General features: G+C 43.7%; 1 protein-coding gene across 3 annotated transcripts in view; it reads right to left on the bottom strand.

Moving 5' to 3' along the window:
* LOC104938055 (neural-cadherin) overlaps positions 1–14,305 on the bottom strand; it is an 89,718-nt gene that overhangs the window by 56,107 nt on the left and 19,306 nt on the right. For all 3 annotated transcript variants that reach the window (XM_027275370.1, XM_027275371.1, XM_027275372.1), the window contains exons 2-5: positions 4,387–4,575; positions 2,630–2,855; positions 542–746; positions 285–396 (exon numbers count right to left, since the gene is read on the bottom strand). In XM_027275370.1, the coding sequence (XP_027131171.1) occupies positions 285–396; positions 542–746; positions 2,630–2,855; positions 4,387–4,575 (732 nt within the window). The remainder of the gene's footprint in view (positions 1–284; positions 397–541; positions 747–2,629; positions 2,856–4,386; positions 4,576–14,305) is intronic.

The following is a 14,305-nucleotide window of genomic DNA, read 5'->3' as shown; positions in this document are numbered from 1 at the left end:
AGGAAAGGAGAGAGGAGAGGAGGAGAGGAGAGAGGAGGAGAGGAGAGAGGAGAGAAGGAGAGAGGAGAGGAGAGAGGAGAGAGGAGAATGTTATAAACAGAAAGTCTGTTGTGTTTGCATGTGTGTGGCTGTTTGCCCAATCAGAGTAACACTGAAGTCGACCTGTTTGATGTCAACCAGCAACTACAACAGATGGCACACACACACACACACACACACACACACACACACACACAGAGAGGTGTGATGTTGTTGATGGTGTGTTCACTGACAGTGGGTCATACCTTGCAGCAGGGAGGTTCCAGGCGCGATGCTTTCAGGTACGTTGTCTCTGCTGTAGATGGAGTGAAGGAACTCAGGAGAGCAGTCGTTCTCATCCGTGACGTGGACGACCACCTGCAGACAGAGACAGAGGACCAATAAGACCAGAGACTACGTCCAGTCTTTAGACAGTCTGTGGGGACGTCACAGAGACTACGTCCAGTCTTTAGACAGTCTGTGGGGACTGTCTTGAAGACTGGTGTGATGTGTGTGAGTGTACCTCTGCCACGCTGCTCAGGCCGGTGTCGGGTTCGGAGGTTCGGACCTGCAGCGTGTGGAGGTTGTGTCCGCTCTCGTAGTCGACGGTCCGGGTCAGGCTGAGCGCTCCGCTCTCCTGGTTGATGCTGAACAGATTTCCAGGATTGAGCAGCAGCATGTAGGACAGAGTCTTCTTCTGGAAGGAGACGGCCTGAACCACGGAGACACTGCACAGAGGACAAGAAGAAGACTGAGTCCATAAAACTGACGAGGAAACTGTTCACTGAGACAACAAATCAGCTGAGAGGTCATTTCACCACAGGACTCTATACAAACACATGGCTAACAGCAGCTAACATGAGCTAACATGAGCTAACAGCAACTAACACACTGAGCTAACAGCAGCTAACATTAGCTAACAGCAGCTAACATGAGCTAACAGCAGCTAACATGAGCTAACAGCAGCTAACAGACTGAGCTAACAGCAGCTAAGACACTGAGCTAACAGCAGCTAACATGAGCTAACAGCAGCTAACACACTGAGCTAACAGCAGCTAACAAACTGAGCTAACAGCAGCTAACATTAGCTAACAGCAGCTAACACACTGAGCTAACTAATAAGTCTGCAGCCTTTCTGAACTCACAAACCAGCTGAAACTTTGTTAATCAATTTATTGAAACGCACTCAACGACACACACACACACGAAGGCAACACACACACGCACATGCACACACACATGAAGGCAACACACGCACACGCACACACACACATTAAGGCAACACACACACACACTGCTCACATGGTGGCATGGATACTTGGATATTAATACAATGTGCTTTACGCCAGCAGCCCTGAGGGAGTCTCTCACACACTCACACACACACACACACACACACACACACACACACACTCCCCTTCATGTTTATCCAGACCTTGCTTTTAATAAATATTTGAATTTGCCACACTTTCACATTCTCAGCCTCGGGCCACGCTCACACATCTGGGTCCTTCTCCTCATCCATCCATCCATCCATCCATCCATCCATCCATCCATCCATCCATCCTTCCTTCCTTCCTTCCTTCCTTCCTTCCTTCCTTCCTTCTTCCTTTGTCTTGCTCTACAGGGCTCATCTTTTCATGCATCACATGACATGCACACACACACACACACACACACACAGACACACAGACACACTCAGAGGCAGTGAAATGTAAATGATGTTTCTGTAAATATGGAGACACAAACAGACATTTCATGCTCAGAAACACACAGAGGACGCAGAAAAGTACCACTGATAATACTCGATACAACAAGTACTACAAGTACTATGATAATAATCTATGTACAACAACAAGTGTTTGAACAAGAAACGTTCAGTGAATAACAGCACTGAGACCTTTAACTACGTTAGCTCCTGTTAGCCTCCATTAGCTCTGTTAGCTAGCTCCTGTTAGCTTCCATTAGCTCTGTTAGCTAGCTCCTGTTAGCTTCCATTAGCTCTGTTAACTAGCTCCTGTTAGCCTCCATTAGCTCTGTTAGCTAGCTCCTGTTAGCTTCCATTAGCTCTGTTAGCTAGCGCCTGTTATCTTCCATTAGCTCTGTTAGCTCGCTCCTGTTAGCTTCCATTAGCTCTGTTAGCTATCTCCTGTTAACCTCCATTAGCTTCTGTTAGTTAGCTCCTGTTAGCTTCCATTAGCTCTGTTAGCTCGCTCCTGTTAGCTTCCATTAGCTCTGTTAGCTAGTTCCTATTAACTTCCATTAGCTTCTGTTAGCTAGCTCCTGTTAGCTTCCATTAGCTCCTGTTAGCTTCTGTTAGCTTCCATTAGCTTCTGTTAGCTAGCTCCTGTTAGCTTCCATTAGCTCCTGTTAGCTTCTGTTAGCTAGCTCCTGTTAGCTTCTGTTAGCTTCCATTAGCTTCTGTTAGCTAGCTCCTGTTAGCTTCCATTAGCTTCCATTAGCTCCTGTTAGCCTCCATTAGCTCTTGTTAGCTAGCTCTCATTAGCTCCCTTTAGGTACCAACAGTTTTTTTCAGCCGTTACCATGGTAACTCGTCAGTTTGCTACTACGTGGTGACACATTGAATATGACCTGACAGCTGGTGACTCACGGCTGGCCCACAGGTGTGTTCTCAGGTACGTTCAGGCTGTAGGTGGAGTTGGTGAACTGCGGCGGCCTGTAGCCGGCCAGGATGGCCACCGTAGCCGGTCTCCCTTTACGACCACGCCCGTCCACCGCCTGCACAGACAGCTGGTACTCCCTACTGGGGGTCAGAGGTCGTCCCGTGGTCCTGATGTCACCGGAGCGACGGTCCACCTCGAAGCACTCGTCCCCACCTGAAGAACCAGAGAAGAAGAAACTCTGTGAAGCTTTGAATGTTCGTGACCGCGGGGACGAGAGAAGAAGACTAAAGGAAGGGACGCGTCCTCAGCTGTTGACCGGAGGGGCTTTGAACCAACAACAGCTGATCCGACCTGTCAATCATCTCCCTGTCTATTTGTGGAGTTCATCACTGACAGAGTATCAACGCTCTCATTGGTCAGTTTCACTGTCTCACCTGCACAGGTTAGCTTAGCTTAGCTTAGCATTGAGACTGAAGCATTAGCATTAGCTAAGTAGCTGCAGCTGCTAGTAGCAGCTAGAAGCGGTCCGACTAGACAGACAATAGAACATAGAAATCACAGTAGTTGTGCGCTTAGCTTAGCTTAGCTTAGCTTAGCATTGAGACTGAAGCATTAGCATTAGCATTAGCTAGATAGAAGTGAGATTTACCAGCCAGGCTGGTAAATCTCACTTCTATCTAGCTAATGCTAATGCTTCAGTCTCAATGCTAAGCTCTAACTAATGGGTCTGTCTAGAAGTCCGGATAAATTAGCCAATGCTAACGACATTTTGCTACATTAGCTAGCAACTTATACGCTTTAGCAAGCGAGCTAACATTAGCCAACTGAAAACACAACACATTAAACATGTTTTGTAATGTTAGCCTTCAAACTGGACTCTGTTGTTGTTAACGTTAGCGGACTACATTTCTAAGCTAACGTTAGCTATTAGCTAATGTTGCACACTGTTGACACTGTAGGGAAGCGACGAGCGAGAACATTAACACAGATATAAGTCCGGTCCAGTTTGTTTGTTTGTGTGTTAAGAAGGGATGTGGTTAGCTTAGCATAGCTTAGCATGAAGACCAACTTAAGAAGAGTTCGCGTTAGCCAGCTAGCTGCAGCCGCTAGAAACATTTTGTAATCATCTTAATAAAATAAATTTAATTTTAATCTTTCCATCCGCACGAACTGAAAATTTAAAACACACACACACACACACTGTGTGACACACACACACTGTGTGAATATATTTCCATATTGGCATGATATTAAAAAAAACATTTTGAATGTAAATTATTGGATTATTCGTCGTCACATTTCGCCAAAGGGAAGTGAGAAGCTCTTATTAAGACAGCATTAGAAATTAGCTCTCAAAATATCTCTCCTCCTCTTCTTCTTCTTCTTCTTCTCTGAAATAATATAAAAAATGAAAACACACAGCCACCGGCACCGTCCGCCCACCCTCCCGCTCGCTGCCTCTCCAGAGACGTTCCTATTATTCCAGAATCTGGAGCTTTCTTTGGCCCCCGGGGGAGCGATTAACGGCGGCGCAGCTCCAACGCCATTTATGTGCTTCTTTTTTTTTTTTTTTTTTGACGGTAATTGAAATTCAACAAGTCAAATTTTATTTAGAAACACAGCAACAAAAACAGGTTTGTCACAAAGTGCCTGGCAGAGATAATTACAGATACAGGACGGAGATACGAGCGAACGTGGGTTGTTTTTACGTGTCCGCGTACGTTACATCATCTCATACACTCACCGTCCAGCAGGAGGTACTGGGCCTGTCCGAGTGTCCCATCCCGTTGCCGTGCCAAAAGTCGGTACACCACAGAGCCGGGCGCGGCGTCAGGACCGACGGCGCCCAGGTAAGGCGCGGGAAACATGGCCCACTGCAGGTCGGCCTGGCTGGGCATGCTCAGAGTCAGCCTGCACAGGTACCACTCATCACCTGGAGGAAGGAGGAGACAGAAAAAAACGATGAAACATCCGTTACGTGACACCAAACAACGAGAAGAATAACCTCCTTTGAGCTCCGCTTTGGTCCCCACCAACTCTACTAGCTCACCCGCGCCACGCGAACATGATACAACCGTTAAAACCACTAAAACGCGTTAGCAAGCAACATTAGCAAATAAAAACAAATACAACCGTGAGAAATGGACAGACTAAACCAAAACAGCATGGAAATATTGCAAGAGACTGCAACATATAGCGGCAACACGAGCAACATGCAGCAACATGCAGCAGCATATCAGCCGCCACCACAGTGAGAAGTAACGTTACGCCACCTCGAGAGGAAAACTGCACATTACAGCAGTTAACAGCAGTTTACTGTGACGCTGTTTCTAAAGAAAGGAGATATCTGTGTTTTGTTGTTTACGTTGCACTTTTTATAAGAACAAACTGTTTGAGAGTTTCTGTAAAGAGAGATTTTTTTCCTACAAATAAAAAGATCATTTTATTTGGTCATAATTTGTCTGTAGCTCATTTTGATAAAAAAAAAATCACGGAAAAATCGTATCGTGAACAAAAAATCATGAACCGTATCAAGTCGTAAGTTGAGTGTATCGTTACATCCAGGGCTTAATTTGTGCCGGATCCTGCCGGAACAAGATCCGGCACCTCCTCTGTCAATTACCTTCTGAAAATAAATTATGTGCAGGGGCGTCTTCACCTCGCTGGGGAGATCACTATTTATGATGGACAATTTTGTTCCAACATATAACTATTGTGACCAAAAATGCCCATATAATCAACCGAAACGTCTAAAACAATCGATAATTATCAGCTGGAGCACAGCGCATATCAGGCTTATTGGACATTTCTGTTTTGGACGTTAGCCTACTGTCCTCAGAGTGAATGAGCTAAAATATATAATTTTTTCTTTCTTTATTTGGATGCTGTATTGGCTTTTTTTGAACAAATAAGGTGCAAGAAAGATGAAGTCTTTATTATTATTCTCTGCTGTGTTTGTGCTGGTTATTGTAATCCATGTTTTATGTGTTAATTGTTGATTCGTATGTTGCCATAACGTGTGTGTGGAGAGTGAAGTCCATCCTTTTATTCTGAGCGTTGTCTTTTGTGGCTAAAACGGTTACTGTCATGTGACTCTACACTGTCAGGACTTGATAACTGTTACTAACATAGCTAGTTTAATTTCGGTATCGTTCTTAGTGCGCCTCCCCCCCACACTCCGGATTCACCCACCCTCTGCGTTCTGGGACCTCCCGCTTTACAAATCAAGCTCTGGTTACATCCCTAATTAAGACTGAAGTGAGATTTTTAAGATAAATGTTGACGTGCAGGTTAGCCCCATGAAGTCTGGATAAATTAGCCGATGCCAATTACTGAGACAATATTTTGGCACCTTTAAGTTTCAGTTAGCGTGTTTTAAATTGTTATTTTGAGAACGTTTGCATCAGAAAATGTTTTAACAAAATCTGGAAACATCTGTTTGTTGTTGTGTGTATTTTAGATGCTTCATCTCGTTAGCTTGCGCCGTGACCGTTTCCTTTTGTTGTGTGTGGGCTTTGTAGTAACGCAGCTTGTTAGCCCAGCTAGCGTGGAGGTGACATCTGTACGACATCCGTCATGTCTTCTGCTCTTTCATCAACGAGTGACGGGCAGGAAGTGAGGGAGGCGAGCGGCTCCTCCAAAATAAAACAACAAAACTTTCAGAAGATCACACGGCAGGAACTCCCAAAACACACACACACACACACACACACACACACACACACTTCTGAGGAGGGATTTGTTTGGTTTGAAGCCGCCTCGGCGCTCGCTCTTGTTTTGGCTCCTGTGTTGTTTCACGGCGGCGAAGGAGACAACAACGGCGAACAAGAGAGGAAACTTCACTTCAGAGAGACGAGAGAAGAAGTGAGGAGACAGAGCAGGAGCAGGAGGAGGAGGAGGAGGTGTTTCTGTCTTTATATATCGTCTCTGGAAGTCTGACAACAAACTGAAGGAGGAGAGAGATCCTGGCATCCCAGGCTGAGCCTCTTCCCAAAACTAGCGAGGTCCATCACAAAGTCTGTAAATCAAGTCTGACTCCATGGAGGAGGAGGAGGAGGAGGAGGAGGTGAATATACAGAGGTGATGAAGGAGAACAACAGTCTTCCAGCTGAGCGCTCCTCTCTCTCCGTCTTCTTCTGCGTCGCTGGTCTTCAGTCGGCTCATAAAATCCAGAATAATCACGTCTATTTCTGTCTTGTTGTTTTACATATGCTGCGCTGTGGGCCGCGTATGAAAGTGAAATGGAATCTGTCCCATTATCGTGATAAACATCAACACGTTCAGACGCGGCGCCGGCGGTCAGCACGTGTCAGTCCAGGCGAGGGAGGACGACAACATGTCTGCGGGCTGAGGGAAGGTCACTGACACCAGAACAATGGCATTTCATTAATGCTGTGTGAAGATAGCTCACTGTTACTGACGCTGTCCTCAGACCTGCCTGACAAAGTATTATTACTGCTCTGAATGTAAACACAAGTTTGTTTTGGGGGATTACACGTTAAAAACCTGGAGCCCAACATCTGAAGGTTACACACAGCAGATTATTTACGTCTCTAAGTTGGTTACATCATGTTACTTTATGTTACTTTATGTTACATCATGTTACTTTATGTTACTTTATGTTACATCATGTTACTTTATGTTACATCATGTTACATTATGTTACTTTATGTTACATTATGTTACAATATGTTACATCATGTTACTTTATGTTACATCATGTTACAATATGTTACTTTATGTTACATCATGTTACTTTATGTTACTGTTACATCGTGTTAGTTTGTTACGTTATGTTACTTTATGTTACATCATGTTACTTTATGTTACTTTATGTTACAATATGTTACTTTATGTTACTTTGTTACAATATGTTACTTTATGTTACAATATGTTACGTTATGTTACTTTATGTTACTTTATGTTACATCATGTTACTTTATGTTACATCATGTTACTTTATGTTACAATATGTTACGAATGTTACGAATGTTACTTTATGTTACAATATGTTACATTACGTTACTTTATGTTACGAATGTTACATATGTTACATTGTACGTTATTTGAACTTCAGATGTCGTCGCCCACAGATGTCAGTCTGTGGTGGTTTTTAGGGTTAGTCAGCCTTGAAAGTGTTTATGAAGCCAAGGTTGTTTTCCAGGAGGTTCTGACGGACACACACCGTGTCTTCACTGAACTGTACTCATCCTGATACTTCACCCTACAGTCCTGCCCAGCACCAGGTGTGTCAGTTACCATCATCATCCAGCTGAGCTGCAGAGTTCGGCCTCTTCACAGCTGAGCATTCCTCCGTGACGCGCCGCTCCTCGCAGCCTGGCGATGTACTGATCCCTGATGTGAACGGCTGAACTCGGGCCAGAACTCACTGAACATGCATGCATGCATACTGAAATGCAGAGCAACGTCGAGCTCGGGGCTGCAGCCGGCCTTGAGCGAGGAAGATGAGTGGAAGATGTTGACGGAGGGCTTGAAAAGCTGAAAGCTGACGGTCAGGGACGGACATGTTTGTCTTTTGGAGCGCGGCGTCGTTCCTCCTCTCACGCCTCAGCCTGACACGACGCTCGTACGCTCAGCTGGATTTCTGATTCTGGAACAAACTCGGCTCGGCTTCAGCTTGGTGAACGCGTGAACAGACATGAACATGAGCTCCATTTTGCTCTGCTTCTACCCATAATCCCCTGTGTTTTGGGGTCATTTCCTGTTGTTGGTTGGATTAAGTTTTCCCTCCCAGTGAACTGCACCACAGCTTTAACACTTTCAGTCAGCTCACTATCAAACCATCGCTTCGTTTCTTATTAACGTCCTAACGAGACGAGTCAACGGACAGCGATACGAGACATCAATCAAACGACAGAGCAGGCCGGCAGTCTGTCTAAGACCTAGACATAGTCTCCGTGACGTCCCCACAGACTGTCTAAAACCTGGACGTAGTCTCTGTGACGTCCCCGCAGACTGTCTCCATCTTGGCACAGCGGTTGGCAAAGACATTTTCTAGCGGTGGTTGGAGTCTCAGTCGGATCACTCCTCCTCTCATCTGAACTCTACTGTCTCTCGTATACGTCGAGGTCCCCGCTGAACGCTGTCACAACGTTGTATGTTGGTTGTTACGACGTCTCCTCCGGCTCATGAGAACACTTTGATTCAAGCCGGCTCTCTCACTGTGCCGGCATATTTCAGTCATGAGAGCTGATGAGTGTTGGCGTGTTTGTGTGTGTGGCTGTGGCCTCGTTTCCTGGCCGAGATCAATAAAGTTTCGTAAAGCTCTCAAACCCTCGCAGACAGGAAGTGTTGAGAATGACACATCCTTTATGAAAGCGGATAAACAGTCCCAGTGAAGTGCAGCTAAGTCCATCTTAAGCCGCCACTTACTCATTTGAATCTCAATGCCAAGCGTGTCGCGGCTCGTTATGCAAAACGAGGCTAAAAAGAGCGGGAAGGGGAATTGTGTTTTGTTTACGCCGAACTCCATTCTGCTGTCTTTTCATTGGAATCCATTCGTCTGTTTGTCTGACAGATCAGAATCGAGAGGACGGAGACAATGAGAAGAGCTATTTTCTATCTGTTTCCCTCTGAGTCTCTCACTTCAGCGGCGGCTGATGTATTCAGCGTGAAGCGGAGCCGAGGCAGCCGACCAGCACCGCTTCACAAATAGCAAACCGCCACCGCCGCCGCCACTGCTGCTCGCAAGAGCATCAATTAGAGGAGGGTTAGAGGATTAAATTAAACTGTGCTCGCGCCCACGGGGTGTCACACAGCTGATGACAAAAGGTGATTAAAGTGCACGTCGTGGTTATTTATAAAGTGCTCCAACAAACCCGTGAGGAGCTAAAAACAGGAAGCAGGCGTCGACACCTTTAATTGTGTTTTTGAGGAGAAAAAAGAAAAAGAAACACCTGCGACAGGTGACAGGGGAGCATGTGACGTCAAGGACAGGTCTACAGGCCCGGGGAGTGGTGTTGTGCCAGAACAGGAGCTGGTCAATACATCTATGTGTTGTGGCGGTTAAGTGTGTGTGTGTGTGTGTGTGTTGTGAATTTAAGTGTGTGTGACTGACAGTGTGGGATGTGTGTCCATGGTGACGACGAGCGGGGTGCAGGTGTTCCAGTGGGACTTGTTGCCGGGGCGACATGTTAAGTGTCTGTGACATGTGAAAGCACTCTCGCTTTGTGTGTGTGTGTGTGTGTGTGTGTGTGTGTGTGTGTGTGTGTGTTAGATACTGAGTGTGTGTTGCATGATGACTGTTTACTGTATATTAATAGTTTAAAATAACTCTGCGGTTAGAAACGAAGCTAAAAATGAACAAAAACAAGATTCAAGTAAGAAAAACTAAATCCATTTAAACAAACAAGACTAAAAAATAATAAAAAAATATAAATATTCTAAATATTTAATGTAACTTTTGGTGAAATCTGCAGACAAATAAACATAAATGTGGATTTGGTCTGAAAGAAGTCGAGTCTAAAAAGATGAATTTATTATTTGATCATTTTATCAGCCAGATTTTATGAATTATTACTGAAAATGTTTGTTTATGGTTTGTGTCTATATCAGTGCTGTTTGTTGACCAAATCAAACAAATGATGTTTGTAATGAGAGAGGAGATAAACCTTCAGTCTGGATTCTGGTTCTGTGGTGGAGTCGGGGTGAAAGCGAAAACATCGTCGGACAAAATCCTCCTCTGTTTGTGAACCCGGCTCTCCATCTGGTCCCTGCGAGCCAGCGGACAGAGGCCTGCTGCATCCTAATTAACCACCTTATAGACTGGCCTACTTTACCTCTGCACACACACACACACACACACACACACATGCAGAAAGTCCTGCAGGCAGACAGTTAATTAAGCCTCATTTTTCAGTGCTGATGAAGAGAGCGAGGGATGAAAGAACGACGGAGGGAGGAGAGTTTAACACGACGATAACAAGTCGGATAACGATGAGAATAATACATGAAGAGAAAATGAAAAATCGATGCATAAATCTGCATGTTTGGAAATGAAGGACACAAATCACACAATTATAAATAAATTATTATTTTGTTTTTTTATAAATCATTTATATCTCTGTATGCTAATTAAGAGGGCGGTCCTAAAGCAGGATTGGTTAGCTGGAGGATCACGTGACGCAAACCGGAAGTTTAATCTGTTCAACAGCCACCGCGACTAAAAAGGTTATGTCACGTTAGCTAACGCTAAATAAGTAACTAACTTACTTATTGAGAATTGAATTAGCCGACCATGTAGCGTGCTAATTATCTCTTTGTGCAGCACAACTGGGTGTAACGCTACGGCTAATGTTATGTTTATGTCATGTTCATGGCAGCTAGTGCATAACATAAACAACTTTACATTAAACAAAAAGAAAGTACCAGTAATGTAATGTACCGTAACATAACGTAATGTAACGAAACATAACGTAATGTAACGAAACATAACGTAATGTAACGAAACATGACATAATGTAACGAAACATGACATAATGTAACGAAACATGGCGTAATGTAACGTAACATAACGTAATGTAACGAAACATAATGTAATGTAACGTAACATGACGTAATGTACCGTAACATAACGTAATGTAACGTAACATGACGTAATGTAACGAAACATAATGTAATGTAACGAAACATGGCGTAATGTACTGTAACATAACGTAATGTAACGTAACATGACGTAATGTAACGAAACATAATGTAATGTAACGAAACATAACGTAATGTACTGTAACATAACATAATGTACCGTAACATGACTTAATGCAACGTAATGTACCGTAACATGACTTAATGCAACGTAATGTACCGTAACATGACGTAATGTAACATGACGTAACGTAACAATGTTTCCTGTTCATTTTTATTATTTTTGCCTCTTATCGTAGCTACAGTCTGAAAAATAAGTCCTAGGACAGTCTTTCATGGTTGGAGTCTTGTGTTGGTGTGTTGGGGTTTGTCCGACCTGCTTTCCTTCTGACCACTAATGTCATCTATAAGTCCTGGTGGAGATGTGGACGACCTCTGGACTCTCAGGATTGTGTAGGAGCGAACATGAAAACTCAATTAGTGTTTGATTCTGTGGTCAGAGAGGAAATGGTGGAGGTGGAGGAGGAGGAGGAGGATGGAGACAGGACGACAGGAGAAGGAGAAAAGTGGAGAAAGTTGTTTATATCCAGTGATGAGGAGATACAGACACTTAACGTGTCCGATAGGACAGAAGAGATTATATTTGACAAAGACAAGACTGGACTGGATGTATCAAAATGAAGCTTGCTGAGAAACATTTAACATTTTAGTTTAGAGTTGCAGTTTAGGAAGCAAAAACCTACGAAAAGTGAAATAGTGATTTATGTAAACATAAATAACAGTACATTAAGCAAAAGCAAAAAGAAATTTGATTGCTTTGATTTATTTTTTTAAGAAATAAAAAAGCTTTTATGAAGTTATTCTTTTGATTTCATTAATCTGACTAAAGATCAATAATTCGAATACAAACTCATTGTTATACTTTTTATAAATTGGCCAATAATCTCATTTTGTTACTATTGGAATAAACAGTTTGCTGTGTTAGGAACATTAAAAATTACAACCACATAAATATTAGATCTTAAAATATTGTCTTAGCGTTGCTTCTTTTCTGTGTCTTTGTCTGGAGCTTCTGTGAGAATATGTTAACACCGACGTCCAGCTGCTGCAGCGACACAAACTGAGGCTTTGGAGATCAAAAAAATGGGATCAGATGAGACTTTAGAGCGACATAAATTAAATATGGCCGCTGTGTCCACAAAGCAAACTGATGACATGATTGCATCAGGCGTCGTCGTTCAGTTCTCAGTGAACTGAGGCTGAAACTAAGCGCTGTGTTTCGCTCCGGCTGGCAGCGATGATCCCTGTTTCCCACGGAGGGGAATTCAGGGCCCTGTAGGGCCCCCGGAGCTACGTTCAGGAGCCTCGATGTCCCCCGAGTTCAATCCATGCAGTCAAACAGTGGATCCACAGGCCTGATGTCTATTGACACGGCTGCAGAACGGATCAATGACAATGAAGGAAAAGAAAGAGGGGAAGGGGAAGTAAAGACGGAAAAATGGACCAAAAAAAATGACCAAAAAGGAGACCAGAGACACAAACAAGACCAGGGGCTAAAATCAAACACTGAGGAAAAAGTGAGCTGAATTCCTCTGACTGATCTCCCCTCAAATTGATTGGCCAGATGGAAAAAGGCATCATGGGAAGTGGGGCAACCGGATGGGTCGAACAGGATTTACTGATAACTCGTAGCGTTTTAATCTGCTTGGAGGAGCAGCCGGGTGGAGCTGTACAGACTGGAAAAATCACAAGAAGAGAGTTTCAGCAACCAGAGGAATATATTTGATGTGTGTGTGTGTGTGTGTGTGTGTGTGTGTGTGTGTGTGTGAGACGGTCAGATTGGTTCTGCAAGAGTTACACCAGAAGATGAAAAGACGACAAGAAAGGGAGCAAACATGAAAGGACGGCTAAAAACCGATGAAAGAAAACGAAACCAGACGAGAAAAATCGAGTTTTTCAGAGTTTAAATCTGTTAAAATCACCTGAAAAATAAAGAGAGGAAGGATGGGGACAAGACTACATAAGACAAGACCAGCCACGACCAAACCAGACTACATCACCAAAAACCAGAGCAAGCCAGACTACAACAGACCAAATAAGATGGGATTGGACCAGTACAGACCAGACTAAGCAAGACCACTTCAGTCTGGTCTAGACTAGACTGAACCAAACCATAGAAAAAGCTCTGAAGGAGATGTTTGAGAGGGTCTTGAACAAGATAGGATTGAACTGGACAGGAACAGACCTATACCAGATCAGACCAAATAAGATGGAACTGGACCAGTACAGACCAGACCAGACTAGACTAAACCCAACCAAAGAAAATGTTGTGGAGAAGATGTTTTGCAAAGCTCTTGGGTAAGTTTCGAGGAGGTTCTTAAACTAGCCCTGGACAATTTAGACAAGATGTGATTGAACTGGACAGGAACAGACTTAGACCAGACCACATCAGAGCTGACCAGATGGGACTGAACCAGACCAAAGAAAAAGTTATGGAGATGTTTGAGAGGGTCTTAAACAGTTTGGACAAGATGGGATTGAACTGGACAGGACCAGACCAGACCAAATAAGATGGGAAACACACCAGAAGCTGTGGAGAAGATGTTTTGTGAGGGTCTTGTGTAAATTTTAAGAAGGTTCTTGGCCAGTTTGGAATGTACTGAAATATTTTGCACCATCGTTTAAGAACGGCTTTGGAGGGTTGTCGAGGTTTTAGATTTAGAAATGGTCTTGGAAAGAAATGAATGGGATGTTTGGGTTTTAAAAGAGGTTTTTAGAGATTTATCAGATGTTCTGGAGAGACAGGAAGTTAAAAAGAATATTTTGGAGGGGCAATGATAGTTTGAGGTGGGGAGATGTTGGTAAGAGGTTTTAGTTTGAGGGGGTTGGAGAGATTTTAAAAGGTTTATGGACACATTTGAGCTGGTTTTAGACCGGTTCAGATGAACCCTTGGTGTTGAGTTTGGGAAGGTTTTGAAGGAATCTGGCAAAGAAAAGGTTTTGGGGAGGACCCAAAGACTTTGGATAGGTTTTGAAAGTTGAGGTGCTTGCTAGGTACT

This window comes from Larimichthys crocea, unplaced genomic scaffold (assembly GCF_000972845.2).
Source record: "Larimichthys crocea isolate SSNF unplaced genomic scaffold, L_crocea_2.0 scaffold107, whole genome shotgun sequence".
Classification (NCBI taxonomy): domain Eukaryota; kingdom Metazoa; phylum Chordata; class Actinopteri; family Sciaenidae; genus Larimichthys; species Larimichthys crocea.
This window is presented reverse-complemented; position numbering and strand designations above follow the sequence as displayed.